General features: G+C 25.4%; 4 protein-coding genes and 1 long non-coding RNA gene across 10 annotated transcripts in view; 2 read left to right on the top strand and 3 right to left on the bottom strand.

Moving 5' to 3' along the window:
• Positions 1 to 11,872, top strand: part of LOC118441164 (uncharacterized) — a 183,433-nt gene extending 171,561 nt beyond the window's left edge. Inside the window, exons 8-11 of the mRNA XM_085660120.1 lie at positions 3,315 to 3,756; positions 7,921 to 8,233; positions 9,405 to 9,614; positions 10,092 to 11,872. Of these exons, the coding sequence (XP_085516246.1) occupies positions 3,315 to 3,756; positions 7,921 to 8,233; positions 9,405 to 9,614; positions 10,092 to 10,730 (1,604 nt within the window). The 3' untranslated portion in view covers positions 10,731 to 11,872. The remainder of the gene's footprint in view (positions 1 to 3,314; positions 3,757 to 7,920; positions 8,234 to 9,404; positions 9,615 to 10,091) is intronic.
• Positions 7,838 to 12,753, bottom strand: LOC118441167 (uncharacterized). Its single transcript, XR_014982700.1, has 3 exons — positions 12,378 to 12,753; positions 9,489 to 9,619; positions 7,838 to 8,220 (listed from the first exon to the last, which is right to left on the bottom strand). It is a non-coding gene; the product is annotated as an uncharacterized LOC118441167 (long non-coding RNA).
• A 962-nt stretch (positions 12,754 to 13,715) lies between these two features.
• ZnT86D (solute carrier family 30 member 7) lies at positions 13,716 to 16,556 on the bottom strand. Of its 3 annotated transcripts, none has more exons than XM_085660317.1 (2): positions 16,276 to 16,556; positions 13,716 to 15,780 (listed from the first exon to the last, which is right to left on the bottom strand). In XM_085660317.1, exon 2 carries the CDS (start codon positions 15,742 to 15,744, stop codon positions 14,689 to 14,691), a length of 1,056 nt encoding a protein of 351 aa, XP_085516443.1. In that variant the 5' UTR covers positions 15,745 to 15,780; positions 16,276 to 16,556; the 3' UTR covers positions 13,716 to 14,688. The 3 variants fall into 3 exon arrangements, with proteins under 3 accessions (XP_085516443.1, XP_035721104.1, XP_085516444.1); XM_035865211.2 differs by having other exon boundaries at positions 13,716 to 15,784; positions 16,276 to 16,554; XM_085660318.1 differs by lacking the exon at positions 16,276 to 16,556 and adding an exon at positions 16,035 to 16,175 and having other exon boundaries at positions 13,716 to 15,784.
• Positions 16,557 to 17,463: 907 nt separating this feature from the next.
• Rrp1 (Recombination repair protein 1) lies at positions 17,464 to 20,377 on the bottom strand. Of its 2 annotated transcripts, XM_035865624.2 has the most exons (8): positions 20,271 to 20,377; positions 20,008 to 20,053; positions 19,309 to 19,758; positions 19,084 to 19,210; positions 18,824 to 18,967; positions 18,509 to 18,652; positions 18,255 to 18,435; positions 17,464 to 17,880 (listed from the first exon to the last, which is right to left on the bottom strand). In XM_035865624.2, exons 2-8 carry the CDS (start codon positions 20,035 to 20,037, stop codon positions 17,763 to 17,765), a joined length of 1,194 nt encoding a protein of 397 aa, XP_035721517.1. In that variant the 5' UTR covers positions 20,038 to 20,053; positions 20,271 to 20,377; the 3' UTR covers positions 17,464 to 17,762. The 2 variants fall into 2 exon arrangements, with proteins under 2 accessions (XP_035721517.1, XP_035721516.1); XM_035865623.2 differs by lacking the exon at positions 20,271 to 20,377 and having other exon boundaries at positions 20,008 to 20,214.
• A 1,055-nt stretch (positions 20,378 to 21,432) lies between these two features.
• On the top strand, positions 21,433 to 26,473 carry LOC118441299 (ATP-dependent RNA helicase DHX30). Of its 3 annotated transcripts, none has more exons than XM_035865490.2 (14): positions 21,433 to 21,568; positions 21,648 to 21,723; positions 21,816 to 21,939; positions 22,019 to 22,108; positions 22,173 to 22,254; positions 22,341 to 22,726; positions 22,799 to 22,980; positions 23,113 to 24,129; positions 24,255 to 24,596; positions 24,680 to 24,924; positions 25,021 to 25,228; positions 25,354 to 25,540; positions 25,641 to 25,723; positions 25,804 to 26,473. In XM_035865490.2, the coding sequence occupies exons 2-14, from the start codon at positions 21,677 to 21,679 to the stop codon at positions 25,985 to 25,987; spliced, it is 3,177 nt and encodes a 1,058-aa protein (XP_035721383.2). In that variant the 5' UTR covers positions 21,433 to 21,568; positions 21,648 to 21,676; the 3' UTR covers positions 25,988 to 26,473. The 3 variants fall into 3 exon arrangements, with proteins under 3 accessions (XP_035721383.2, XP_085516402.1, XP_035721384.2); XM_035865491.2 differs by having other exon boundaries at positions 21,437 to 21,555; XM_085660276.1 differs by lacking the exons at positions 25,641 to 25,723; positions 25,804 to 26,473 and having other exon boundaries at positions 25,021 to 25,134; positions 25,354 to 25,544.

The following is a 26,473-nucleotide window of genomic DNA, read 5'->3' as shown; positions in this document are numbered from 1 at the left end:
TTACAAATATTTTTTATGTACGTAAGCAAGCACTATAATCAAGAGATGTTTGAAAATATGTTGAAAAAGAAAAAAAAAAGAACAAAAAAAGAACAAAAAAAAGAAAAAAAAGAAAGAAAGAAAGAGAACAAAAAAATGATTTATAATTTTATATAACAAATCACTAAATAACTTATCACCCTTACGATTGTTATGATGATCGTGCAACTGATACAATTTCCCGAATAGGGAAGAAATAGAGAGGCCATTAGGTGAAATTGAAATATCAAAATTCTCCATTTCTCGACAATTCAATCTGTAACAGAATTCCTTTGGTAATAAATATGAGTATTTTGTAGGAGTAGGTTCCTCTCTTAAGGGACGTGAGAACCGCGACGCGAATCGATTCGCACTGCTAGGAATTCGTTTAATATAACACGTTGAGAAACAAAACGAAAGAGAGACTTATTTCGAAAAGGGAAAGAAAGAGAGAAGGGAGGAAGAGAAAGAGTATGTAAGAGAAAATGAGAGAGAGAGAGAGAGAGAGAGAGAGAGAGAGAGATCGATAAACAGAGCGCAGGTTCACGTCCAACATAATTTCCGCTTGCGAATAAGCTATTAATCATCTTTCAGAGAAATACTGCCCTTTCTCTCTCTCTCTTTCTCTCTCTCTCTCTCTCTCTCTCTCTCTCTCTCTCTCTCTCTCTCACTTACTCTCTGTCTGTCTCTTTCCATTAGTTTCTCTCTTCGTTAGATCCAGCAAAACTTATTTCTCTTCTCTTTCTTTCTTCATCATTTTCTCTCTCTCTCTCTCTCTCTTTATTTCTCTGTCATTGTCTCTGTCTCTGTTTCTCTTTATATATTTCTCAAGCTATCTGCAAGCTCATCAGTTTAGACAAATGGGAGTTTGTTCTAACAATTGATGTCATCCGTGATCTTAACATTAACAAATATATGTACAATAAGTATTAAGTACGTATATACTTATATGTAAGTATGTAAGACGAAGTACTTGTTATATTTGTTGCTGACGTTGTTATTACTTGATATTCAATAAAAGTATAAAAAGAAATTTATTAGAGAAAGAGAGAGAGAGAGAGAGAGAGAGAGACGAAGAGATAGAGAGAGAGAGAGAGAGAAAAAAGAAAATATAATTATTTTTATAATTATTAAAGAAAATATAATTAATTATTTTTCTTGATCTTCTCAAATACATAATTAAAATCAATTGGAAATAAGAAATTGTATCATATTTGAGTAGATATTATTCTATTATACTAATGGGGAAAAAAATTTCAAAAAGATTTTTTTTTCTCTTTTTTTCGAAGAAAAGAATATAACAAGTGATTTAAATAATAATCTTCAATTACATTTAACAAGGACAAAATAATTTATATTGTTTTCAAATCATTAAGATACACTTGTACGTATATAATCTATTTAATCATAATAATCGATGTTTTAAAAATTTATATCGTTCGAGTTTACAATTGAAAATAATTATTTTACAATATACATTTAATTTATATATATATTATAAATTTAATAATACATTCACATTATTATTATTATTATTATTATTATTATTATTATTATTATTATTATTATTATTATTATTATTATTATTATTATTATTATTATTATTATTATTATTACATACACGAATAATTGATAACTTTAATATTGTCAATATTTAATGGTAATTATTATTGCTAAATTTATGATAAAATCTTTGACTAGTGACTAGTAGTGGCGTTGAAAATTATTTGTTAAAAAAAAAAAAAAAAAAAAAAAAAAAGAGAAAAGAAAGAAGGAAAAAAAAAAGACAAGAAAAACTCGGTAATAACATTAATATTTGATAGAAAACTTTACCATAACGTTCACGTACGATACTAGACGTATAATTTACTCACTTGAACCATTTTCCTTTGGGATCTTTGTCGTTAATTAATCGAGTCAACTCGGACAACTCGGATGAAAGGGCAACGGTTCATATCGCTGAGAGTTTAAATCGTTTCACCACTCTCGATGCACTTTCTATCAAGCGACGAAGGTACTTTCTTTGTACTCGTCAAGTCATCTTTTTTTTTTCTACGCTTTATTACTTTCCTGCCTTACGCTCCATTAACAAATATGAAACGTAAATTGGACGACCAAGCGTAAACGTTTTGTATTCCCTTCATCAAAGAGAATAAGAGGGAAAGAGAGTAAGAAAGAGAGAAAGAGAGAGAGAGAGAGAGAGATAAAGAAACAAAAGGGATTGTTTTCTCTCTCTCTCTCTCTCTCTCTCTCTCCCTCTCTCTTTCTCTCTCTCTCTATCTATCTCTATCTCTATCTCTATCTCTGCTTCTATTTCCTATCTTTTTCTTTCCATCTCAGAAAAATGGGTCAATGTTCATCTGAATTTATCGAAACGCCTCAGAGTCGTAATATAAATTATATTCACCCTCGTCTTAAATCTCTTGGTAAACTTAGCCCGTGGGAAAATTCTAAGAGCATAAAAATTTCCCGTTCTTCTATAATAATATTCACGTTCTGCCAACGCTAATAAAAGTTAAAACTCATTATTCTGTCTCGAAAAGTTTACCAAAGGAGAACTTTTCTTAAGCCACGACAAGAGAATTGAATTATTTGATATATTCAAACTATAATATATTCGCAAGATCAATATTTTATAATTGTTAAATAATACAGTATAATTTTTTTTTATTATTATTATTATTATGAATTAATAAAATTGTTAATCATTTTTTGTTTCTTTTAAGTATAAATAATAAGTATTAACTTTTAACATGTTCATATGTGAATATGAACATGAATATAGTTCTTATGAACTTCAATTTTAATATTTTCTCTGTTCAATGAACGAAATAAGTGACGTCAAATTTCTCCGAATTATATGAATATTTTTTCTTTTTTTCAAAATTAACGATATCTATTGTTATCACGATGACATGAAATTCCTCAGAATTAATTTAACAATTTTTATCATAATTAATAATAATAATAATTATTATAATTATTATAATTATTATTATTATTATTATTATTATTATTATTATTATTATTATTATTATTATTATTATTATTATTATTATTATTATATATACACTTCTCTTATCAATATAATTCAATAAATTTGTATATCACGCTAATATACTATATTGATCAATAATCATTCATTTCTCATAACATGTAATTTAAAAAAAAAAATTAATATAATATTAATGAAACATTTTATCTTTTACAACTATTTAAAAAAAAAACATATTTAATATGTTCAACTCATTTGAAGATATGTATTTGACCAATTTTTTTCTTTTTTTTTTTTTTAGGTTCAGGTTCCGGATCTGGTAGTAGTGGATACGCCTCAAGTATCCTCGGCACACTTCCCTTAAATCGTTGCTACTCTTCTTTACCGCGCGGTGCTTTGGCAGCTTATGGAAGTTTAACCAGGCCAGCAACCTTACCAAGATTACCTTTTGGACTGGGTCTCGGCCTTGGTCTTAGTCCAACGATCGCTCATGGACATGGACATGGTACTGGTAGTACTACTGGACCTACCAGTTCTACTACTACTGCTTCTACTTCAACAGGAAACGAAAATGGCACTGCTACCGGAAACGGACCTTTGCCACAAAATGATAGTAACGGCAGTAGCAAGCGAAATAGTGACAGTGTACTTTGTCATCGACCACCTCTTATGCATCCATTACCAACCTGTGACATCAGCAGTCACCAGGGTACCGGATTTCATGAGATCTTCAATGCTATTAGGTAAATATATTTATGGTTATTTGAATTTATTATTTTTACTTTTTGATAATAAAATTGACTTGTGATTAGAGATTATTTGCTTTAATAAAAGATTCAAATGTGACATTTTATTTGATTTAATTGACAAACGATCAAAAAACATCATTTATTATTTTAATGTTATTCCTCTCTTTGTCTAGTTAACGTTAGATTAGAATTATAACATAACATGTTATCTTTGTTTAAGTTGTACCTATCAAAAAGACTATCTAATCATCTTAGAGTTCTTGTTATTCGTTACTTAATGAAGAGAGAAAGGATACCTTAATGAACTTTATTGTTTGATCATAGTTTTTTTTATAGTATCTTGACCAAAGGAAGTATTTTTATAATACTATTCAATTAAAAATTTCATTAACAAATTATCAACTGATGCAAATAGAATATATAATCTATAAAATGGAACTATAATTTCTTTATAATTTTTTCCTCGGTAAAATAGAATATTTGGCTTAACAAATTCTTTCCTTTTTACAAATAAGTACAATCAAGGCTGACTCGATAACAATCGAGAAAATGCGAAGAAATGATTCTCCTCTTTAGCATAATCGTGGAATATTACGCGATTCAATTCACTTTCAGTTCACATTTGCGTGGTAGATTTCTCTGTCATTGCGTTTCCATAATTTGCGTAATTCTGAATATTGTATGATCGGAGACATAATAATATATATATATATATATATATATATATATATATATATATATATATATATGGTGGAATAATCAGCATATATAATTTACAATTAATAAAGCCTGAATGATTATGCATTTAATATATATACGATAGCTTTTTTAATGTATGTACGATAGAAATGTAAAAGTTTTTATTAATGACTATAATTTAGGAAAATTTTATTAAATCTTTCTTAAATCCGTTAAAATTTTTATTATTTATAATATATTATTGTTATTTTATGCGTTAAAATCAATTAACGAGTAACGTTAAAATATCAATAGTTAAATGTCAATAATTCTTTTCTAATTTTTTAAAGATATCAAAAATAATGAAAGTAGAGAAATTTATTAAATAATATAATCGTATATATAATGTCGAACGAAGCAAAAAAGCTAAGGGAAAAATATATGTATAGTATGATGTTCCATCATAAAAGAAATCCACACCCTTTCGAGTAACAATATCTGAACAATAAAATCACCCCTATATTTCTCAACTTTCATTATCCAACAGTTTTCTGATTTCTTGCTTTTTTTTTTTACGAGAATCGAGATCTTTACGCAAAAAAAAAACGCAATTTTACGACGACTATTTGACAGATAACGTCTTTCCTTCGATCCTTAAGGATCTTTTCGAAAAAAAAAAATTACTTTCTAATATATCAGTAGTTCACAAATCTATAGTTCAATCTATCTATCTATCTATTTCTCTTTCTATCTTATAATTATACGAGTAATAATTTTAGACCAATGAGATATATGTACTAATACAAACGTGACTAATTTTGTATAGCTAATTTTGTATATTCGTCCTTCTTTTTCCATTATTATTCTTTTCTCAAAACTGTAAAGATCTCAGGAATCTTTGATTATACAAAAACTTTCGTCATGGAATTTTTACCTGATCTCTAATTTATTAATTAAAAGTTTAATCTATTGAAGGACAATAGGATGTCATTTGGATTTTCGCGAAGTCTTTTCAAACAATTTTAATTTACGCGCTTTTATTATTCCGAATTTTAATTGAGTTATAATTAGTTCATAAAAAAAAAAATATATATATATATATCATCGATCATTCCAATTTTCCATTTTTTATTTTTTATTTTCTATTTTTGATTTTTGTTTTATCTATTCCAATTTGATCGAACAAATGTTTGAGAACAGTAAGTGATAGTATTTCGCAATTAAATTCAATCGATGACAATTAATTTTTAATTAGTTTTGTAAACTTTGAAAAAAAAAAAGAAGAAACAAAGAATTACGTAAAGATTTTTTCGACAAATAAATTTGATCGTTTTTATTATTTTGCTGTACTTATTTCACAAAAAAAAAAAAAGAAAAAAGAATAGAAATAATTTGCAACGAGTAATAAAAAGTAATCTTAAAACTACAAGATAGATTTTTAAATGACAAGAGAATATTTATAATACAGTGATCATCTTAACTTCAAAATCATTAAGAATATAAAACTAAAATATACCCACACACACACACACACACATACAGTAAAATTTTTATTCATGATCAGTAGTATAATAAGTATATTTAAACAGATATTCTTTATGTTTTTCATTAAAAATTTTCGAAAAAAAATTAGCTTGATATATTAATATATATATATATATATATATGGACACATTATTTTTAATTGCAGCCACGTATTAATTGAAATCAATTAATTTTATTCTCATGTAAAAATATAAAAATTAAAATTTTATTATCTTTGGAAAGAAACGAAAGATAAATATTCATTAATAAGAACCAATTCGTTTTAGGATATTAAAAATTAGTCGTTTTCTAATTGATTGAAATAAATTGCAAAAAAAATTTTTTTTGTCGAGCATTTGACCGTCAAACGAATCTCAAGCATGACTCATTCATAATTACAAATCGTATGATATGTTTTTAATTAAAAACGAGCACCAGCTGGCCTGGACCGTTTTACTTCCCATTTTTCTTCTTCTTTCTCCCTTTTTTCCCAGGCCTATTCACTTTTGTCTGTCCCAATGAGAATAAATTGAATCTTTCAGGGAAAAGAAAAGAAGGAAAAAAAAAATAATAATAAAAAATAAAAAAAAAAAGAAAAAAGAAAAAGAATGTCTACAGCGTTATTTCAACCTGGTGGCTTTACGCGTGCTTTACATTCCACGCGTTCACGTCTTTCATTAATTTTCTCCTTAACCTTTTCCCTCTCTGTCTCTCTCGTTCTCATTTTATCATTTTTATTATCAATGATACCTATATCGATAGCATGCATCTAAAATATATTCTATTTTTCAAAAGTCAAAGCATTTTTTAGATGTAAAATTTCATATATATATATATATAAATTTAATTATGATTATTATTGTTTATTAAGAGTTGAATATGAAGTATTATAAAATTTGCAATAAATACCCAATTATTTCTATTTTATCTCTTTTCTTTATACATATATGTATAAGGAATAGGAATGGCGTCTGTGTGTGTGTGTGTGTGAAATATTTTTTGTATTAAATCGTTATACAAGAAATCGATTAAATCAAATTTTACATATAGCTTATTTATAATTAAAAAAAAAATATGCTGATTTAAATAGTAAACATTAATTATATTATGCTATTTTAATTTAAAGAAAAATTTAAAATTAAAGATATTTAATATTAATGCTTCATATTAAACATTAATCATATTTTATACATATATATATTCTATCTGAAAAATATTATTAAAATGATAAATGTAAATCAATTAAAGAAAGTTCACTTTTTTTCATACATACTCCATAACAAATTGTATATAAAATGCAAATAAAAATTATTAATAAATATAAGATGTCATGAATGTCTGTCTAGATACTCTTAAAAAAAAAAAAAAAAAAAAAAATAGACGATTTATTTCACTGGATAGATCATGGCAATACGCTATTTATGATATTAGTTCACACGGTAAATCACAATGATAGGGGAAACGAGATGCTTCTCACTCGATTTTTACAGCCGACTGGTGTTAATAAGATAAACGATTATACGGATCATTGATCGTGACTAAGCTTAACTGGAAGATATCAAAAGCTACGTTAACTTTTATCGATTATATTTGATAATATTTGATCTAATTAACGTGACAAAAAATATTACTGATTATATTTTAACTTTCCCTTTATCACAAATAATAACATATTCTAATCTCCAATTTTAACGATGATTTAAAGTTGAAGAAGTTTTAAATTAAAATGATTTTATATTTAACAATCAATGATAACAATTATGATAATAATTATAATAAATTGTCTAATAATTTCATATATATATATATGTTAATTAAATCCAATTGTCAAAATGTATCAATCATAAATTGCAATAAATCTAATAGCCATTGGTAAAAAAAAAAAAGAAAAAAAGAAAAGAAAAAAAAAGAAAAAATACGTTTACTAATCAGAAAAATAATTCACTTTGTTTACAGAGAGCCAAGCTGTAAGCTGAGATCATTGAACGTGTCAAAGTGTCTTTTGGGTGGTTTGGATGCTGGCTGTTTAGGAGAAACGATAAGAAAAGCACGATACTTAGATGCTCTTAGAGCGGCCGGTGCTTCGAAACCAGCTGATGTGATGCCTCTAGTCCTGGCCTTGACAGAGGCACCTTGTCTTCAACTTCTTGATCTAGCAAGTCCAAGACTAGCCCTTGATGATCATCCATCTAGACTTCTCTGTCAAGCACTGGCTAGGAATACAACTTTAAAACTTCTCAGTCTTGAGGGTTGGACCTTCAGAATAGAAGTAAGATTGTTTTGCTAATCAAAATTTATAATATTTTGTTTTTATCGTGTATATAAAATTAATCAATGAAGTGTTTGTTCAATTGGATACGCAAGATATACCGATAATATAGAACTCATTCAATTTTATATATAAATTTTGATCTTTTCGACAATATTATAGATTCTTTTGTCTTTTGAATAATTATTATTCTTTTTTTCTTTTTTTTTTTTTTTTTTTTTTTTTTTTTTTTTTTTTTTTTTTTTAATTAAAAAAATACTTTATTATAATGCTAGAAAATAATGCATTATCGACATATAATACTTTATTAATTAATTTTTATTCATGACAAAGGCAAAGAGAATTAAAAATCTAATTTACATAATTTTTATTCTTAATGAAGAAAAAACATCAAACCAATTCGTCAATTAGCCTGAAGAATGATCAAATTTAAACGAAGAAAATACGAAGATCAACGAAAAGGAAGTTCAAAGATGTGTCTTTGAAAAAGTCGTTAAAAAGTTAGATGATTAAGTAAATTTATAGTTTCTATCGATAGCACTACTTGCTACTTGAGTTCTAAACTTTCTTCAAAAGGTTGGAAGAAATTTTAGAGAAGTTAAGTTCGTTAGACGTTTCAAGTGCGCATTCTTAACGTCCCACATAGATTTACCTTTGCTTTTAGCATCAATTTTTAACGAGCTCGAAAGCCATTGATTTTCTATCGATTATTGTATAAAAAAGAAATTAAATTATACTTTAAATGATCCAAGCAAAACAAAAACAAAACAAATTGTTCATTTATTATTATTATTATAATTTTTTGTTTTTTTGTTTTTTTTTTTAATAATATCATATAATATAAAATAATGAAAAATTACTAACGAATATTATTTTTAATTTGACTGTGATTATTATTTTTTTTTTGTTTTTTTTTTTTTCATATATATTTTTTAACATGATTCATTTATGATTTCAAACGTTTTAATTTGTTGTATGAAATAAATAAATAAAAAAAAAAAAAAAAGATACAATTATGAAAAGTATCTCTTTGTATGCTCGAAATGTTATCACCAGAGATGAGAAATCTCGTAGAGATGAGAATTCTCGTTTAAACAAATGAGATCTATATACATATATATATATATGTATATATGTATGTATGTATGTACGTATATATTTCTGCATATAGGAATCCGAAACTCTAGCGGTATTCTCAGAGTTACTGAGGTATACGAACGTGAGGGAATTGAGTCTATGTAATGCTCGTCTCCACCTGGCAGTCCACGAAGGTCCTCTTGCGAGATTAGGACGTCGTGACGATGCTGGTGCCGAGTTACTACGAGCTGCACCTCCTCCAGCTTGTCCTGCTATCGTCTTTCTCAGATTGGCTGGATTCCAGGTTGGCTTTTAATAATAATTAATTTCATAGAGATAAAAGAGATTCTATTGATCTATAAAGTCCAACATTTATTTATCTTATGTCAATGTTTATTTTGCTAATATTCGATATAGATATTAATAATATATAATAATATAATAAATAAGAGAAAAATATATGATATCGAAAAAAAAAAAAGAAAAATGATGATCATATTTATATGATGACAATATTTATTTGAATTATAATTATAATCTTGTTAATAAATAATATCAAGATAAAATCTATGATAAAATTTTTGTATTAAAAAAAATTATAGTATATATCGGATATGTGCAAGTCCTATGGTAATAGAATTGTAATTATATTAGATAATACTTAATTAATAATTATGATAAAGATAAGAAAAATGGATTTAAACGGAAAAATTTCTATAACAAGATTATTTTTAATTATTACGTTATAAACTTCAATATATGACATTAATTCTGATTTTAGGTGACGGTAAACGATCGGCTGGCATTACGCGGACCTCTACTACTTCCATTCTTAGCAGGCTTCACCGGTTTAAGCGAGTTAGATTTATCGTTAGACAAATCGGCCATAGGAGGTAGCAGTGGATCTTTATTATTTATTGACGACAAAATACTCCAACAATTTTTTGCTTGTCTCTCTTCACACTTTCGCAATTTACAATCACTAAGAATCAGTTTTTGGCGTATCAGTTTAGAGGACAGCGAGAAAACGATGCGTCAAATAGCAAAGCATTTAAAAATTTGTAATTTGAGTTTTCTTAAAATGAATGGCTTAATTGTCACCGACAGCGCCAAAAAAACACAAATGGAACATGTTTTTCTTCAAACGATTATTATGAATCTTCAATATCTTACTTGGCTTTGTTTAGATGGTATCGAATTAACAGAGAAACAAGCATCGAGTATTGGTAAATGTACGAGAGATCGTTATACAGGCAATTGTTTTGAGATTAGTGCTAAGGATGTTAACGTAAGATCAGTCAAAGCTTTGGTAGCAGCGATTGAAGAAGCTGGTAGAGCTGAGGTAGTCTATACCGGTGGTTCCAATTGTCGATTAAAAATTACTATGTTACAGAAGAGTGGTAAAAGCAAGAAAAAATGAATCCAATAAATGAAAAGGAACAAGAGTCAGAACTGAAAGCAAAAAAAAAAAAAAGAAAAAGAAAAAGAAAGAAAAAATAATAAATACCAGGTTGAATCCTGTCAAAGTAGAATGTTCCTAGCAAGGTATATTAAAGAAAGAAAGCTACTATTATTAGAATAGGAGAAAATAAAAAGTGAGTTGAGGAATAAGAAAAGAGATACGTATATTGATTTTTAGGTTTTTTTTTTTTTTTTTCAAGAGTACAGCCTTTTTTTAGCAAACAACTTTGTTTAGATTTTCATCTGTAAAGATGGATAATACACAGGAAATAAAAATTGGGACCAGGATCTCCCAGTCCTCTGTAGAACAAATGCTTATAAATTACAACGTTGATAATGATAATGATGATGATGATGATGATGATGATAATAATGATGATGATGATGATGATGATGATGATGATGACGATGATGATGGTAGATGATGATGGTACATGATGATGATCATGATGATAATGATAATGATAATGATGATGATGATGATAATGATATCTCAAAGTTTGGATTAGAATAGAAAAAAGGGAATGACTTAGATTCGCTACTAGCTTTGCTCTTAGTCCTTTAACAGTATTCATTTCCTTGAATTATTCAAAGATATTACTATTATGGGCTAATTATTTGATAAATAAAAATATAAATAAAATAGACTTTGTCGAGAAAAGAAAGAAAGGAACATTTGAACTCGAAGGCTTTCATTAATCATCAAGATGAAATTTTCTTTTTGCTGTTTCTATATCTTGTCAGAATTCATAGCTTAATGATCGTAGCAAGACCAAAATTCATAATATATGCGTCTTATTTTCTCGATTGGAATGTTTATTAAAGAAGAGGCTGTTGCGACTGCGATAATTATTACGTTCATCGTTGTTAGATGGATTGTAAGATACGACTCAGAGTAATATATTATTATCACTAGTACATTATATCGTCGATATTATTAAATGTTGTATATGGAAGTTATGATTAAAAAATTTGACAAAAAAAAAAAAATAATAAAATAAAGAAAGAAAAGAAAAAAGAAAGAGAGAGAGATTAAAAAAAAAAAAAAAAAAAGAAACAGGTTTAAGGCAAGTAACATATTGTTGGAATTTTAGAGAAATTTTATATTATAAATTTTAACCCTAACAAATCCAAGATAGATATGAGAGAGAAAGAGAGAAAATAAAAAAGTCGATAAATTGTAATTTTATGAAATATATATATATATATATATATATATATATATATATATATATTTATATTTATATATATATATATATATGTATATATATATATATATTTATATATATATATACGACGATTCATCTATATGTACAGTTACGAAATATATCGTTCGAAGAAAAAACTGCCAAATCAAGTAATAGAATTAACACATAGTTAATAATTATTATAAATTGTTGTATTTCTGCGATATTTCAGAAACGCTAATACAAGATTAATAATTCTCAATATTTGGCTTAAGTATTCGACCATCTGCGTAAAAAAACGCACAAATTATACTGCCATAAATCCTGATCTGTCAAAAAGAAATTTTATTAAAGAAAAAATCAAGAAAGATCAAGAGAAAAAGATAGGAAAATAGTAAATGATGTACAACATAACCTACAATTGTTTTTGATTCAGCTTAGTCAGATTTTCTTCTCAATATGTTTCTTCTTATACTTTCATACGAATAATTTTATAACGGTAGGTCATTTATTTATCGTTAAATAAACACACACACACACATATATATATATATAAATATATATATATATACACGCTCGTTATTATTCTATTATGTAGGTAGTAAACATTTTTCTATTATCTGCCACGTACAAAACACCATTAATAATTATAACGTTAAGAAATAGCGAAAAAAAAAAATATCTTTTCGGATGTTACATGTCATATTTGTGGGCCTACTTTACGACAAAAAAAGAAAGAAAGAAAGAAAGAAAGAAAAAAAAGAAACTAATTAAATAAGTAATCGTTTTGACAAGATCTACATTACCGTCGGTACTGTCGGTAAAATCGTTACCGTACGTTACACGTTATTATCTGTGAAAATTATTTAATAGAGATTTAACGCTATTGAAACTTCAACGTGCGAAATCAACTCGAAGTAATTTTATTATAAACCTTTATGTATTTATATGTGTATACATATCCTCTAAAATAAATGTAATACGTATTTGAGATTATATGTATGTACGAATATAAACTATATATATACACAACACAAACACACATACATACATATATATATATATATATAAATAAATATATATATATATACACATTCATAGACACTACTACGGGTAAACATTTTAGAAAAGGGAAAAACGATAAAAAAAGTTCGTTAGAAGTATTTTTTATTATCCTTATCTTTTTCGATTAAAGATATCCTTTTTCTTATCCTCGTTCTGTTTTTTATTTTTTTTTTTTTTTTTTTTTTTTTTTACATGCGCTTCTTTAGGTTATATATTAAGATTATGAAAACATAACAATATGAGCTCTCGCTGGGAATAATTACTATGGAGAGACGATGCATCATACAAGTTTCACAACAGTATAATAAAAAAAAAAGGTATACGTTCCTTTCATGATTTCGATTAATCATTAAACAATCGCTTGTTTTTTTTGTTTGTTTTATTAATATTAATTATTGCAAATTAAAATGACAACGACTCGTTCCTTATGAGGTCAATGGAATTTCATGCGATTATCATTGATCAGATTTTTGGCGGGAAAAGTTAGTCGGTTAAATCTTCGTTAATGATTGATCTACGTCATGGAATGTAAATATTTTGTTCTTTTTTCTTCTTTTCTTACTATAAGCTGCATTTTCTGGTTGAATCTGCACATCTGGTTGAAAAATGTTGTTTTTTTTTTTATCCTAAAATTGCATAATGATTTATAGTAATTTTCTGTCTAGTTCATTAGTAATACTGCATCACACTTGCCTATGTATATATGAAAAGTAACTCTTGCAAAATAAAATCCATTGATAAAGAAAATGAATTACAATAACATATATATTAATGCACAAATATATAGAAAATATCGAGCAATTTCTCCTTTTTTTTTCTTCTTTCTTTTTAAATGCAAAAATCCAGCTTAACAGATGTTCCTTAAAAAATTTGTTCGGAATTAATTCTATTGATTTTAATATAATTATAATTGTTTTCGACTTAAATTATTTTTACAATATTTGAATAGTAATTTATAATGGAATAACACTTCTACTATAAAATAAGTATTTTATATAAATCATATTTCATATAAATTACTTCAACGAAATATTAAAAATCTTCTATTTTTATTTATTGTTAAATATATTTGATAATATATTGATAATATATTGGTAAAAACCATTAACATAACCTGAAAATGAGCATCTTTACAGAAATATATAAAAAATGAAAATCTTATGATTAGATTTAATATTTGAAAATGATAATTTATCTATAAATTTTCAAGTCAATAGATATCGGTTACAAGAACATTTTTGTATTTCGTAATCATAAAAGAATCCAGATCTCAAAAGAGATCTATACGCATTAATTTAAAAGCACAAAAGTAAAAGTTTATTAACTATATAATGAAATGCAATATTGTTTGGATTTATATAATTTCTATAGAGCATGATGCTCAAAAAGCTAGAAAACAGCAGTTTGGAGCTTTAGGACTAAAAGGGTCCTATATTGATGGCTCCAATGGCTGACAGTTGGCAAATTATATATAATTCTTTAAATAATTTGTAATTGAAATTGATATTCTCCTCTATTAAAAACTAAGCAACCGCACAGACTCAAAATCGCAAAAATAGTTTGCGTCAGAGCTGTACTTCTTGCACCTTTTTGACAAATTCGACAAATGAATACACTTCTGGAGCATTTATAAGAACACTTTACAATACGCACGTTTCTGATAGATCACATAGGTGCATAATCCAATTGCACCGTTAGTTGTCTCACACCTGCTGCTTGAAAAATCATTTGAGTATGCGCAACCACATACTTTGGATCTACAGTTCGTGCTACTTCCAGTTTTATACAACCAACATAAACTTCAGAACAAAGTGTCCAGAAATGTGGTTCTTGTACACTATAAACTCCAGCCAATTGGGTCACTTTATTGTAACACTGTGGTAAAACATGATCCAAAGCCGAAGGTTGTCTTTGCATAAGAATCTCCCAAGATTCTTTCATTAATGAAACTACACTTAACACTATCAATACTGCAATGAGCATGGAACAAATAGGGTCAGCTATCATCCAACCAAACATTTGCATCAAAACAGCCGATATAATTACTCCTACAGATCCCAGAGTATCTGCTAATATATGTAAAAAAACTCCTTTCATAATTTGAGAATTATTAACAGTAAAAGTTGGATCCATTTCAATATCAAGATGATTGTGACTGTGATTATGATTCAAATGAGAATGGCCATGCCCACTACTATGAGAATGAGAATGCCCATGACCACCATGGCCATGCCCATGTCCATGTTGAAAGGCATATATTCCTACTAAATTCACTATGAGTCCCATCACAGATACAGTAAAAAGTCTTTCGTGTTTTATCTCAGGTGGCTCGATAGCTCTTTCAACAGCTTCAAACATTATAAAGACAGCTATGAATAACAATAGCAATCCATTAACGAATCCGCCTAATACCTCTGCACGTACATAACCATAAGAGTATCGGTCATTGGCTCTCCATTTTGTGATAACCGATGCTACCAAACCAAATAACAAGCCGGTACAATCGAAAAACATATGGAAACTATCTGAGATTAGGCCCAAACTGTTTGTCCATAATCCGTATGATAACTCAACGAAAGCAAAAGATAAATTTAAAACTGAAAACAAAAATAAATTCCTGGTATTTTTGTCAGAAAAAATTAAACGCTTCCAACCAAGAAGCTTCTCCTTGATACGGCTGCCAATGTTGCGTGAATCCTTGTGCGAATATGGTGGAAGCATTTTGTTTAGGCGCCAGGATTAATTATATTAAAAACACTTCCTAAAACAAAATAAATAATACATTATTATAATAATTAAAATACATATAAAGTATATAATAAGAATAAAATACAAATACAATGAAAAATATGATAACATTCATTACTAACATCTGGTATATAAAAATAACAATATAAATAACTCATAAACGATCAACTAATCAATTTATTTAAAATGTTTGTAATATTCTAATTCACAACAAGGTTTACATTAAAAACAATTATTGATTTAATTTAAAAATTATTATTAACCTCTTGTAATGTTTATTTTTTTTTCTTTTTTTTTAGAAAAAATAAATACATCACATATTTTATTCTAATGGAAATATAAATAAATATTATGACACAAAAAAATTGTTAGTATCCCATTCTAAAGAATGTCGAGTTACGCTAAACATACGAGTGCAAAGGGTTAATATCATCGTAACTTCATAGACTGACGTGACACGTTCACAAATATATCTTAACCTTTACATTTTTGGTTAAATCTTACCTTTTTGTACAAAATCCAAAACAATAGGGGATTGTAATTAATCCAAGAATAATTTATAATTCTTCCTTAAAACGAATTCATGATAGTAAATCACTAATAATTCGCTTTAACCGGTTCGCAAAAACATTCGTGGCACTGTACATCAGTAACACTACACAACGTATGGGAGCATATTCTACATGTCGCTTAGTTCAATGTCTTTCAGTCAGTCGTTAAATAGATAGATAAATGATTTGCAAAGTTTAACAAAAAATATTATTAATATTATTTCTTTTTATAATTTTTTAATTACGTATTTTACGAAATTTACTTGAAATCAAAAGAAAAAGAATTTCTTTCATTATTTTATGATTATTCATTGGAAATAAAATAAATCGAATATTACATATATTTCCTTTATTCTATACGAGATAGATATTAATGGTTTTATAAGTATTTTTCAAATACTTAAAATTACATAATGATAATATGATAAGAAATAACTACCAAGTTATTTTGTGTCTCAATATAGGTTATCTTATTGTTAATGTTTTTTTTTCAACTAATGGATTATGTTAAATTATTCAACTTTATTTATTTATTTATTTATTTATTAATTTTTTTTGTTTTTTAATATAATGCAATATAAGAATAGGAATAGAATATTTTCTTTTTGGTCAATAAAAAAGACTTTAAATTATGTCATCGATACGTAAATTAAATTTAATTCATTTATTATCTATAGAATTCTCTCTCTCTCTCTCTCTCTCTCTTTCTCTCTCTCTCTCTCTCTTTCTCTCTCTCTCTCTCTCTCTCTCTCACACAATTACATTTGAAAATAATTATTATTTCGATTACTTTATAATGTTTTCTTTTCGTACTTTGTTTATAGAATTTGTGTACCATTTCTGTTTTAATTACTAACAGATATTGGGTCTATATAGATATTGATTACTAATATAGATGGATACTGTTTTGTATATATATTTACATTTAAAATAAATTTTGGAAGTATTTTGAAAGGTTAAATTTGGAAGTATTTTTTAATTAACAGATAATAGAATATGATAGAATTGTAGATAATGGAAATATAAAAAGTGTTTGAATTAAATTAAATTCTTCTATTTAAGAGAAAACTAAAAATAATATACGATACATATATGAATAACATTCGGCATAGTAAATAATATTATCAGAAAATCGTGACATATTGTTGATGGTAATTTTTATCGTAAACAAAAAAAAAAAAAAAGAAAACTGAACTCGAACATTCTCCTTATCAGAAAGGAGAAAATGGCAATAATAAACATGGTCAAGATGGCGCTATTATCCCGCGAAAATACAAAAAAATAATGTTGAACTTAATTCTTAGTTGAGGAAAAATTTTTAAAATTGATATCATTTCTTATTTTCAAAGTATATTTTGCAATAAATAGAACATATTAAAACATCATTATTATAATTGTATTAAATGAGGAATGATCGATAAATGACAAATGGAATTTGTTTTATAAAGTAACGTATAAAACAATCGGGCAATGATCACTTCCATAAACATTGCTTCTTATAACGTTATCGCATACTTTGTTTTGAATACGTTCAGATACCAAGAAGTAATCCAATCTCCTAGATATAAAATAAGTTGATAATAAAAGTATACACATGTGAGATATTATCAAGTATATTATATATATATATATGTATATAAGTATATATATGTATATATATATGTATGCATATATATGTATATACATATATATATATAAGGATGATTCAATAACTTTATCAGAGAGAAATTTTTTAAATCAAAATTATTAAATCATCCAAAGAGGATTAAAAGAAGAAAATCTCTTCAATAGAATTATTTTTATATTTTTCTTTTTTTTTCAATAAACGATTCTACTTTTAACCCTTCTCTTATTAATTATATAAATACATAATTATATATTTATAAAATAATTGTAAATAAGTTACAATAAAAATAATACTACTAAACTTACCAGCCAATATTTTTACTTCTTGCATTAGCAAAATATGACCAAAAAGTATAAGCACCTGTTTTATCTGGATATAACATTCTGAATGTATCAACAAATCCTTGATCTAAAAAGTCAGTCATACCATCTCGTTCTTCTTTAGTAAATCCAGCATTTTTTGTATTGGTTTTAGGATTTGTTAAATCTGTAAAAGATTGTTTTTAATTTTTCTTTATATAATTTTATGCTTATTAAAAATTGCAACTGATTGCATTTACCAATTTCTTGATGAGCTACATTCATGTCTCCGCAAATTATGACAGGTTTTTTCTTATCCAATTCTTTAACATACGATTTGAATTTTTCATTCCATTCTAATCTTTTGGGCATAGTTACCAGCTTTGCTCCAGCATTTGGCACATCTACAATATATGATAAATTGAAAATATATTAATAGAAGATATATTAGATTCGTTGTTAGTTATTAATAAATATAAATACTTTAATAAGAAATTTGTTTACCTCTATATCATAATATAGTATGGTAAAATAAAATATAAATAAATTTGTATATAGTATTATCAATAACTTACAAACATTCAATAAGAAAAAGTTTGGATATTCTGCTGTAATTAATCTGCCTTCTTCATCAAGTTTAGAATTATTTAAGCCATACTTGATATTAATGGGCTTCTCTTTTGTATACAAAGCTACACCACAATAGCCAGCTTTTTTGCCTGTTAGAATAATAGATATTTATTATATAAATTAATAAATTAATACAAAAAAAATATATATATGTGTGTGTGTGTGAAAGAGAGAGAAAGAAAGAGAGAGAGAGATTTATGTTTACTATCTGCATAATAATGATGATATCCTGGCACTTTTATTTCGCTTGGTAGTTTATTAGTGTTGCATTTAGTTTCTTGCAACGCAACAATGTCTGCATTTTCCTTGACAATATAATCCATTCCATTTTTCTATATCATAATATCTACATATAAGTATCGAATGTGCACATACATTTATAAATACATAATGATATAGCAATAATGCTAAATAAACAAATGAAATTTACCTTTATAACTGCTCTAATCCCAGAAACATTCCAAGTGCTAATTTTTAAATTATATTTCATTCCTTCTGTATTAAGTTTATCGCAATCAAAATATATCTCATTCAAATTAGTATCAGTTCTATTAATAATTGGTTTATTCTCAGTTTTAGCTTTTTTAGCAACAGGTTCGTCGTTATCATTCGCTTTACGTTTATTTTTCGAAACTGATTCTTTTACAGAATTGACAACAGAATTTTTAACAGTTCCTTTAGAATTTTTAACAGTTTCGTTATTAACTTCTTTCTCGGTTGCTTTGGTTTGTTTTTTAATAGATTGTTCAGAAATTTTTACTGATTCACCTATATGTTCTATTGATGATTCTCCAGATTCTTTATTAGAATCAGAATTCTTTTTAGGAACTATATCGGATGATTTTTTATCTTTAGCAAGTTTACTTTTGGATACATTTGTCTAAACAAAAAAAAAATTATTTAATAAACATTGAAATGATTTCTTGACGCATTGAAGGGTAATGTAAATAATTTTCTTTCAACGAAAAAAAAAAAAAAAAAAAGAAAGAAAAAAGAAAAAACATTTTTATGAATTATTCCTTATAAATAATTTCTATAATTATGATATAATAAAAAAATATGTACGTAAATAAATTTATGAAGGACAAATGGATATATGTATTTTATTGACAAATATTTTTCTACTAACCTTCAATACTTTGCTTTTCTTTGGTGGCATATTGATTATTCTTCGACTTTATATATATATATAAATTAACTTTATTACAAATCAAATGTATGTATGTATATATATATATCTATATATATATATATATATGTATATGTATATTAATATTATAAAGAGAAATTTTCTTTTTATTCGTGATTTATATATATCAAATATAATATATATATCTATATATATATATATATAGATATATAGATATTAAAATATTAATACAGAAATCTTACATTGGCACCAAACATTATCAGCCGAATTCAATAGAGAGTAAAAACGAGCAAGGACGCCAAATTGCGCGGGATATTTGTTGCGCATGCGAGATCTTATAAAATGTGATCAGGTTAGTTTCGTCGATAGAATGAACCAAAAATAAATCAACTTATAGAAAGGATCATATATTTCATTTATAAAATGGACAAAATTTGAGATAATTATAAAAAAGTAAAAATATGAAAATCTTTTTCTACTGCTCTTCGTTAAAAAATTCTTTTACCTTTTTTTCTTAATAATCACATAACTATTTTTTTTTTCCAGAATAATTAAAAAGATTAAAAGCAAATGATTAAATATTATAATAGATAACATGTTACAAATAGATAGATAAATGATCAAAATAAATCAAAATAAATAATATAACAATAGAAAAGAAATATATTTTTAACATTTTTATCAAATTACAAAATTATTTTATATATTTTTAATAACAAAATTAATTTCAATTAATTTTATTCGATATATTTTTTATTAAGATGATGTAAAAATTTTATCTATGACGACATGTGAAGTTATCTTACAATTTTTTTTGATTATTTAACATTCATAAAGATTTTATTTGTTTAGCACCGTGATGTATTCTAATAATATTAATAATTAGATGATAATAATTTTTAACAATTAAGTTTATAAAATTGTTTAAAAAAAAAATGCGTTTTCTTTATTTTAACATTACATTAGTTAAAATTAAAAAATATTACAAAGTAAATGGCAACGTATTTGAATGGATTTTCAAAATCCTTTCAATTTCTTTCTAATTAAACATTAAAATTAATTAACTTAGATTTAATTTTTAGATACTGTTAGATTTTACATAAGTAATTATATTTCAATAGATAAATATAGTAAATAGAATTCTAATATAATATCTTAAATAAAAAAACACTAAAAAATTTTAATTTCTTTATTATTATTATTATTATTATTTATTGTATTATTATTATTAAAACTTATACACCGATGCAATATACAATATATATATATATATATATATATATAGTGGAAACAAATGTTTCTTCATTGCATTTGTAATTCATATTTTGTCCATACACGTCGCTGAAGTCACATAATCGTATTTGAGCGAAAGGTGATGAATATCTCTTTAAATCTAATTCATCGGTGTAATATCACGTGGTTTATACGTACGTATATTCTAATGGTGCATATCATGGTTACGTAGAAGATATAAAATGTATACACAAATAAGTAAAAGAAAATTAATTCGAAATAAATCTTATGAAAGTAAATTAATAAAGTAATGTTGATATTTTTTTGTTTGTTTGTTTTTTCATTTTTAAACGATATAAATTTATCATCAATCAATTTATTTTTAGGTTAATCGTGATAATACATTATTAGAAGGATGTTTAATTATCGAGTAATATTTTATAAGAAAGGAAGAACTTGTTTGTAAGTTCATATAATTAAAATGAATATTATTTCTTTTATGTATGTCATATAAATATATTATTTTTTTTCTTTTTTTTTTTTTTTCAATATAGTGTCAAATCTCAAGTGGCATGGCCATGTGAATCATCTATTAAACAATTTTATCTTAATAAAATAAAGCGATATTATAGAACACGAAGTGAAGAAGAAAGAAAACTAGTTGATAATGTAGCCAAGGTAATAAAATATTGATTATATAAGACTTTTTGATTATTTCTTTCTTAATATTTGAAGTAATATTATTTGTTTGTACAAGGTAAATAATAGCATTCATTTAGAAGAGTTAAAGCAACCAAATTTGATTAATTCAGTCGAATGTTCGAATTTTACGGAAAGACTTTTAGAGGTAAATGAAATAATAAATATAATGATTATATAATTAATGATTTTATCAAGTATTTATACTTTAGGAAAACAAAAAAAAAAGATATAATAGTAATAACGCAATATATGATACAAAATTAAGAGAAAATGAAGAAGTTACATTTGAAGGTAAAATATTCATGTTATTATTATTAGAGAAATTGTCTTTTTAAATAATAATTCAATATGTAATGTAAGTGCATTATATTTTTCAGATATGTTTAAATTGTATCCAAACAGCGTTAATACTTTAAAAAATATTTATTATATTGTAATGAATGAATTAAATATTAATAATTTACTTCGTATGGATTTTACTTGTTCCCAAAATAAAGAACATATAACTTGGGAATGTATTTGCTCAGTTTCTTGGCCAACGAAGGAATCATTTACAGGAAGAGGTACAAGTAAAGTATTAGCTTCATCTGATGCATCATTAAAGTGTTTATACTGGTTGTATAAGCAAAATAAATTAAAAGCTAATAAACCAATAATATATACAAAAGAGGAAATAGAAGCTAAATTGGAGAGAACTATTCCTATTGATTTGGATTCTACAATTTTGGAAGAAGTTGAAAGATTGATTGAGATATACAAAGAGGTGAATATTTATATAATTTACATATATGAAATTATTAAATTATTAATAAAAAAACATTTCATTTGATTATAGAATGTAAAAAATATAATCGAATCTCCTAATTTAAAAAATAATAGTTCTAATGTATCTGTTAATATTGACACTGGTATGACTCCTTCATTTTTGTACAATCAAACGCGTAATCAAACTCTAAAAAGTAGGTTTCTGCAAAATAAGATTAGAACTGATAATAATCTTCCTATTTTTCAATACAGGTAAGAAAGTTAAGTACTAGGGCAATTTTTGTAAAATTCGAAAATGTAAAATTTTACATTAAATGTATAAATTTCTATTAATGAATTATTAAAAAATAACTATTTAATAATAATTATTTTTATTATTTTCAGAGAAAAAATACTTGAAAAATTAGAAAAAAATAATATTTTATTAATTAGAGGTAATACAGGTTGTGGTAAAACCACACAAATTCCTCAGTTTATATTAGATTCTTATATAAAAAATGGAAATGCTACAGACTGTAATATTTTGGTATCGCAACCTCGCAGAATTTCTGCAATATCTTTAGCAGAACGTATTGCTTCTGAAAGAGGAGAATCTATAGGAGATGTGATAGGATTTTCTGTACGATTACAGAAGGTTTATCCACGATTTCCTGCTGGAATACTTTTTTGTACCACTGGTATTTTATGCCAAATAATGGAGAAAAATCCAAACTTAATAGGATACAGTCATGTTATTTTGGACGAAGTTCATGAACGTACATTGGATATTGACATACTTTTTGTTTTAATTAAAAGAGCACTTGCAAATAATTTTTCGTTAAAACTTATTATTATGTCTGCAACTATTAACTCTAAAATATTTGAAAAATATTTTAATTGTGATACAATTGATATAGAAGGTAAAAGATATCCCGTTAAAATGCATTTCTTAGAAGATTTTGAAAATTTATTACCTCCGTTAAAAAACATGAATTTGAATCTTATTAAAAAAAATATAAATCGAAATACGAATATACTAATGGTTAATATTCAACAAGTTGTAAGTCTTATAAAATGGATTATTGATACTAAACCACCTGGTACAATATTATGCTTCCTACCAGGATGGGCAGAAATTAAGATAATAGATACGATACTTAATAATGATACGTCACTAAACCAAAAATTATTAGTAATTCCACTACACTCTAAACTATCAATTGTTTATCATCACAGGATCTTTACTTCAGTACCAAAAGAAACTTCAAAAATTATTTTGGCAACAGATATTGTTGAAAGTGGCATTACTATACCTGATGTTATATATGTAATAGATACTAGTATTAAAAATACTCCTATATGGCAAGATAACAAACTTTATATGGGCTTTCAGAAAATATCTCAAGCAAATATACAACAAAGGTACATAAATAAGCAACTGTTATAGTCAATTTATTAATAAAAATTGTTATAAATAGTAACTATTTTATAAAGAACAGTTAATTTAATTTGTAACTAAATATAATATTCATTATACATTTGTTTAGAAAAGGTAGAGCTGGTCGGATACAAACTGGTGAAAGTTATCATTTTATAACAAAAAAGGAATATGATGAATTGCATCCTACTCCAATTCCTGAGGTATTATGCAGTTCTCTGGAAGATACAATTATTAAGATTAAAAATCACACTAATGAGAAGATTGAACAATTTTGTGAATATATGATTGAATCACCGAGCGAAACGGCAATAAACAAAGCGATAAAAACGTTACTGCTATTAGATATTATTGATAAGGATGAAAATTTAACACCATTAGGAAAACGATTATCATCAATTCATGTACATCCAATATTAGGCAAAGCTTTAATTCTTTCAACAATATTTAAGTAAGCCGAAATAATGTTATATACATAAACTTATATTTTATTCTAAAAATAATTTCCTAAAGTTACACTTTTTCTTTTTATAGGTGTACAGAATCCATTCTATCTATTATTACACTTTATTCTATAGAACAAGATATTTTTTCAAACACATTGTATAATAAGTCTTCTAAGAAAGATATTAAAGAGCAATATCATAGAACAAGTGATCATCTTGCTATAGCTAAATTATGTACTGAATGGAAAAAGAGATTAGATGAAAGCGAATATATAAATGATTATTTCTGCAACGATATGAACATTAGTCCTCTTAGAATAAAATTATATGATAGTAAATGTTTATTTTTAATAAATATTTATATATTTATATTTAAGTATATTATAAATTTTTGTTCCCTTATTAAACAATGTTTTTTTACATTTACAGAAATACGTTCTATAATTTCTAAACAATTGCAGACCTGTGGTATAAAAAATTACGATATCTCTGACTCAACAATGCTTCAAAGTGAAGATACATATAGCGAAGAAATAATTTATGGTATTATTTTATCTTCTACAAATATGCTACTTGAGAATTATGAATTTTCTTATGACAAAAATATTTTTAAAAAAAAATCTCAACTTAAATCTGAGTACGTATATATAAATCAAAATTAAATGTTTACTCTAAAAATAAACACTACCAATTGATTTATCAAATATCAATATTATAATATAAATATGAGGTCAGTTTATTGTTATAATGTATTTATTTTAGATGTAATAATTTGGCTAAGATAATGACAGAAAGTGTGAACCATAATAAGATATTTGAACCTAATTCATTCTTGACATATTTTCATGGTGTAAATTTTCAAAATATGCATTATATGCTAGTATATGATACTAGTATTATATCTCCTTTAACCATATTACTTTTTGGTCAAGGTTCCATATATGAAAAAGTAAGTTGTAAATTATAACGCGATTTTTCTGTTACCATAAAAATGATATATGAAAGAAAAAAAAAAAAAATAAAACATTAATTTATTTTCTATTTTTTAGGAGAATAATAACTCCCTTAATGAAAAGATTATTGTTCTTATGTTAAAGGAAGAGAAGCCATTGAAATTTTCATGTACACCAGAGTAAATATATATTTTATTTTATATAACTTTATAAAATTTTAATAAGTATTCATTTTTTGTTAATAAACGAATTTTTCCAGGGTAGCAGAAAATCTTATGTTATTCCGTAATATTATTTGGTCTGTAGTAAATTATTTTCTTATAATAGATAAACGTCCACACAATGAATATAATTATATGAATGAGTATAGATCAGAAATGTTACAAGTACTTTCCAAAATGTTAGATATAAGTGCTAAGAACAATGATAAAAAAGTAAAGTAACATATGTCAATAAATGTTGGACAACAATGGAACAAACATTAAATCTTTTATAATTTTACAAAAATATAAATATAGTCAATAACGATTTAATATAATATAAAATATCGTCTGTATAAAGCGTGATGGCTTATTGATAATTTATTTAATTTCTATCGTTATTTAATTTCTTTCGGTTTTAAAAAAAGAAAGATTTTGAAAATAAAAACGAAATATATATTTATTCTAAATGTCATCTAATTTTCCTTTAATTATTTTTTTTCTCTTTTTTCTTTTTTCCATAAATTTTTACTTCATCTCTTATATCTTATTAAAACTTATAAACTTACGACATGCTTTTAAAATTCTCAGTAAAGCTACATACATATATACCGTATGTCGCCAGTTGAAATAATAATGATTAATATAATTGATGCGAATATCTGAAAAAAAAATTTTATTTGAATAATCTAGTTTATGAACATTAAACAAATTTCTAATTCCAAACCA

Source organism: Vespa mandarinia, chromosome 11 (assembly GCF_050613455.1).
Source record: "Vespa mandarinia isolate Hongniang chromosome 11, ASM5061345v1, whole genome shotgun sequence".
Classification (NCBI taxonomy): Eukaryota; Metazoa; Arthropoda; class Insecta; order Hymenoptera; family Vespidae; genus Vespa; species Vespa mandarinia.
This window is presented reverse-complemented; position numbering and strand designations above follow the sequence as displayed.

Excerpts from the sequence above, each read along its gene's own strand:
- Rrp1 (XM_035865624.2), bottom strand. The coding sequence starts at position 20,037 with ATGCCACCAAAGAAAAGCAAAGTATTGAAG. Across the intron at positions 19,211-19,308 it reads GGATTAGAGCAGTTATAAAG|AAAAATGGAATGGATTATAT; the intron begins GTAAATTTCATT and ends ATTATGATATAG. Across the intron at positions 18,968-19,083 it reads TCATCATTATTATGCAGATA|GCAAAAAAGCTGGCTATTGT; the intron begins GTAAACATAAAT and ends TTATTCTAACAG.
- ZnT86D (XM_085660317.1), bottom strand. The coding sequence starts at position 15,744 with ATGCTTCCACCATATTCGCACAAGGATTCACGCAACATTGGCAGCCGT.
- LOC118441299 (XM_035865490.2), top strand. The coding sequence starts at position 21,677 with ATGTTTAATTATCGAGTAATATTTTATAAGAAAGGAAGAACTTGTTT. Across the intron at positions 21,724-21,815 it reads AAGAAAGGAAGAACTTGTTT|TGTCAAATCTCAAGTGGCAT; the intron begins GTAAGTTCATAT and ends TTTTCAATATAG. Across the intron at positions 24,925-25,020 it reads TAGAATAAAATTATATGATA|AAATACGTTCTATAATTTCT; the intron begins GTAAATGTTTAT and ends TTACATTTACAG.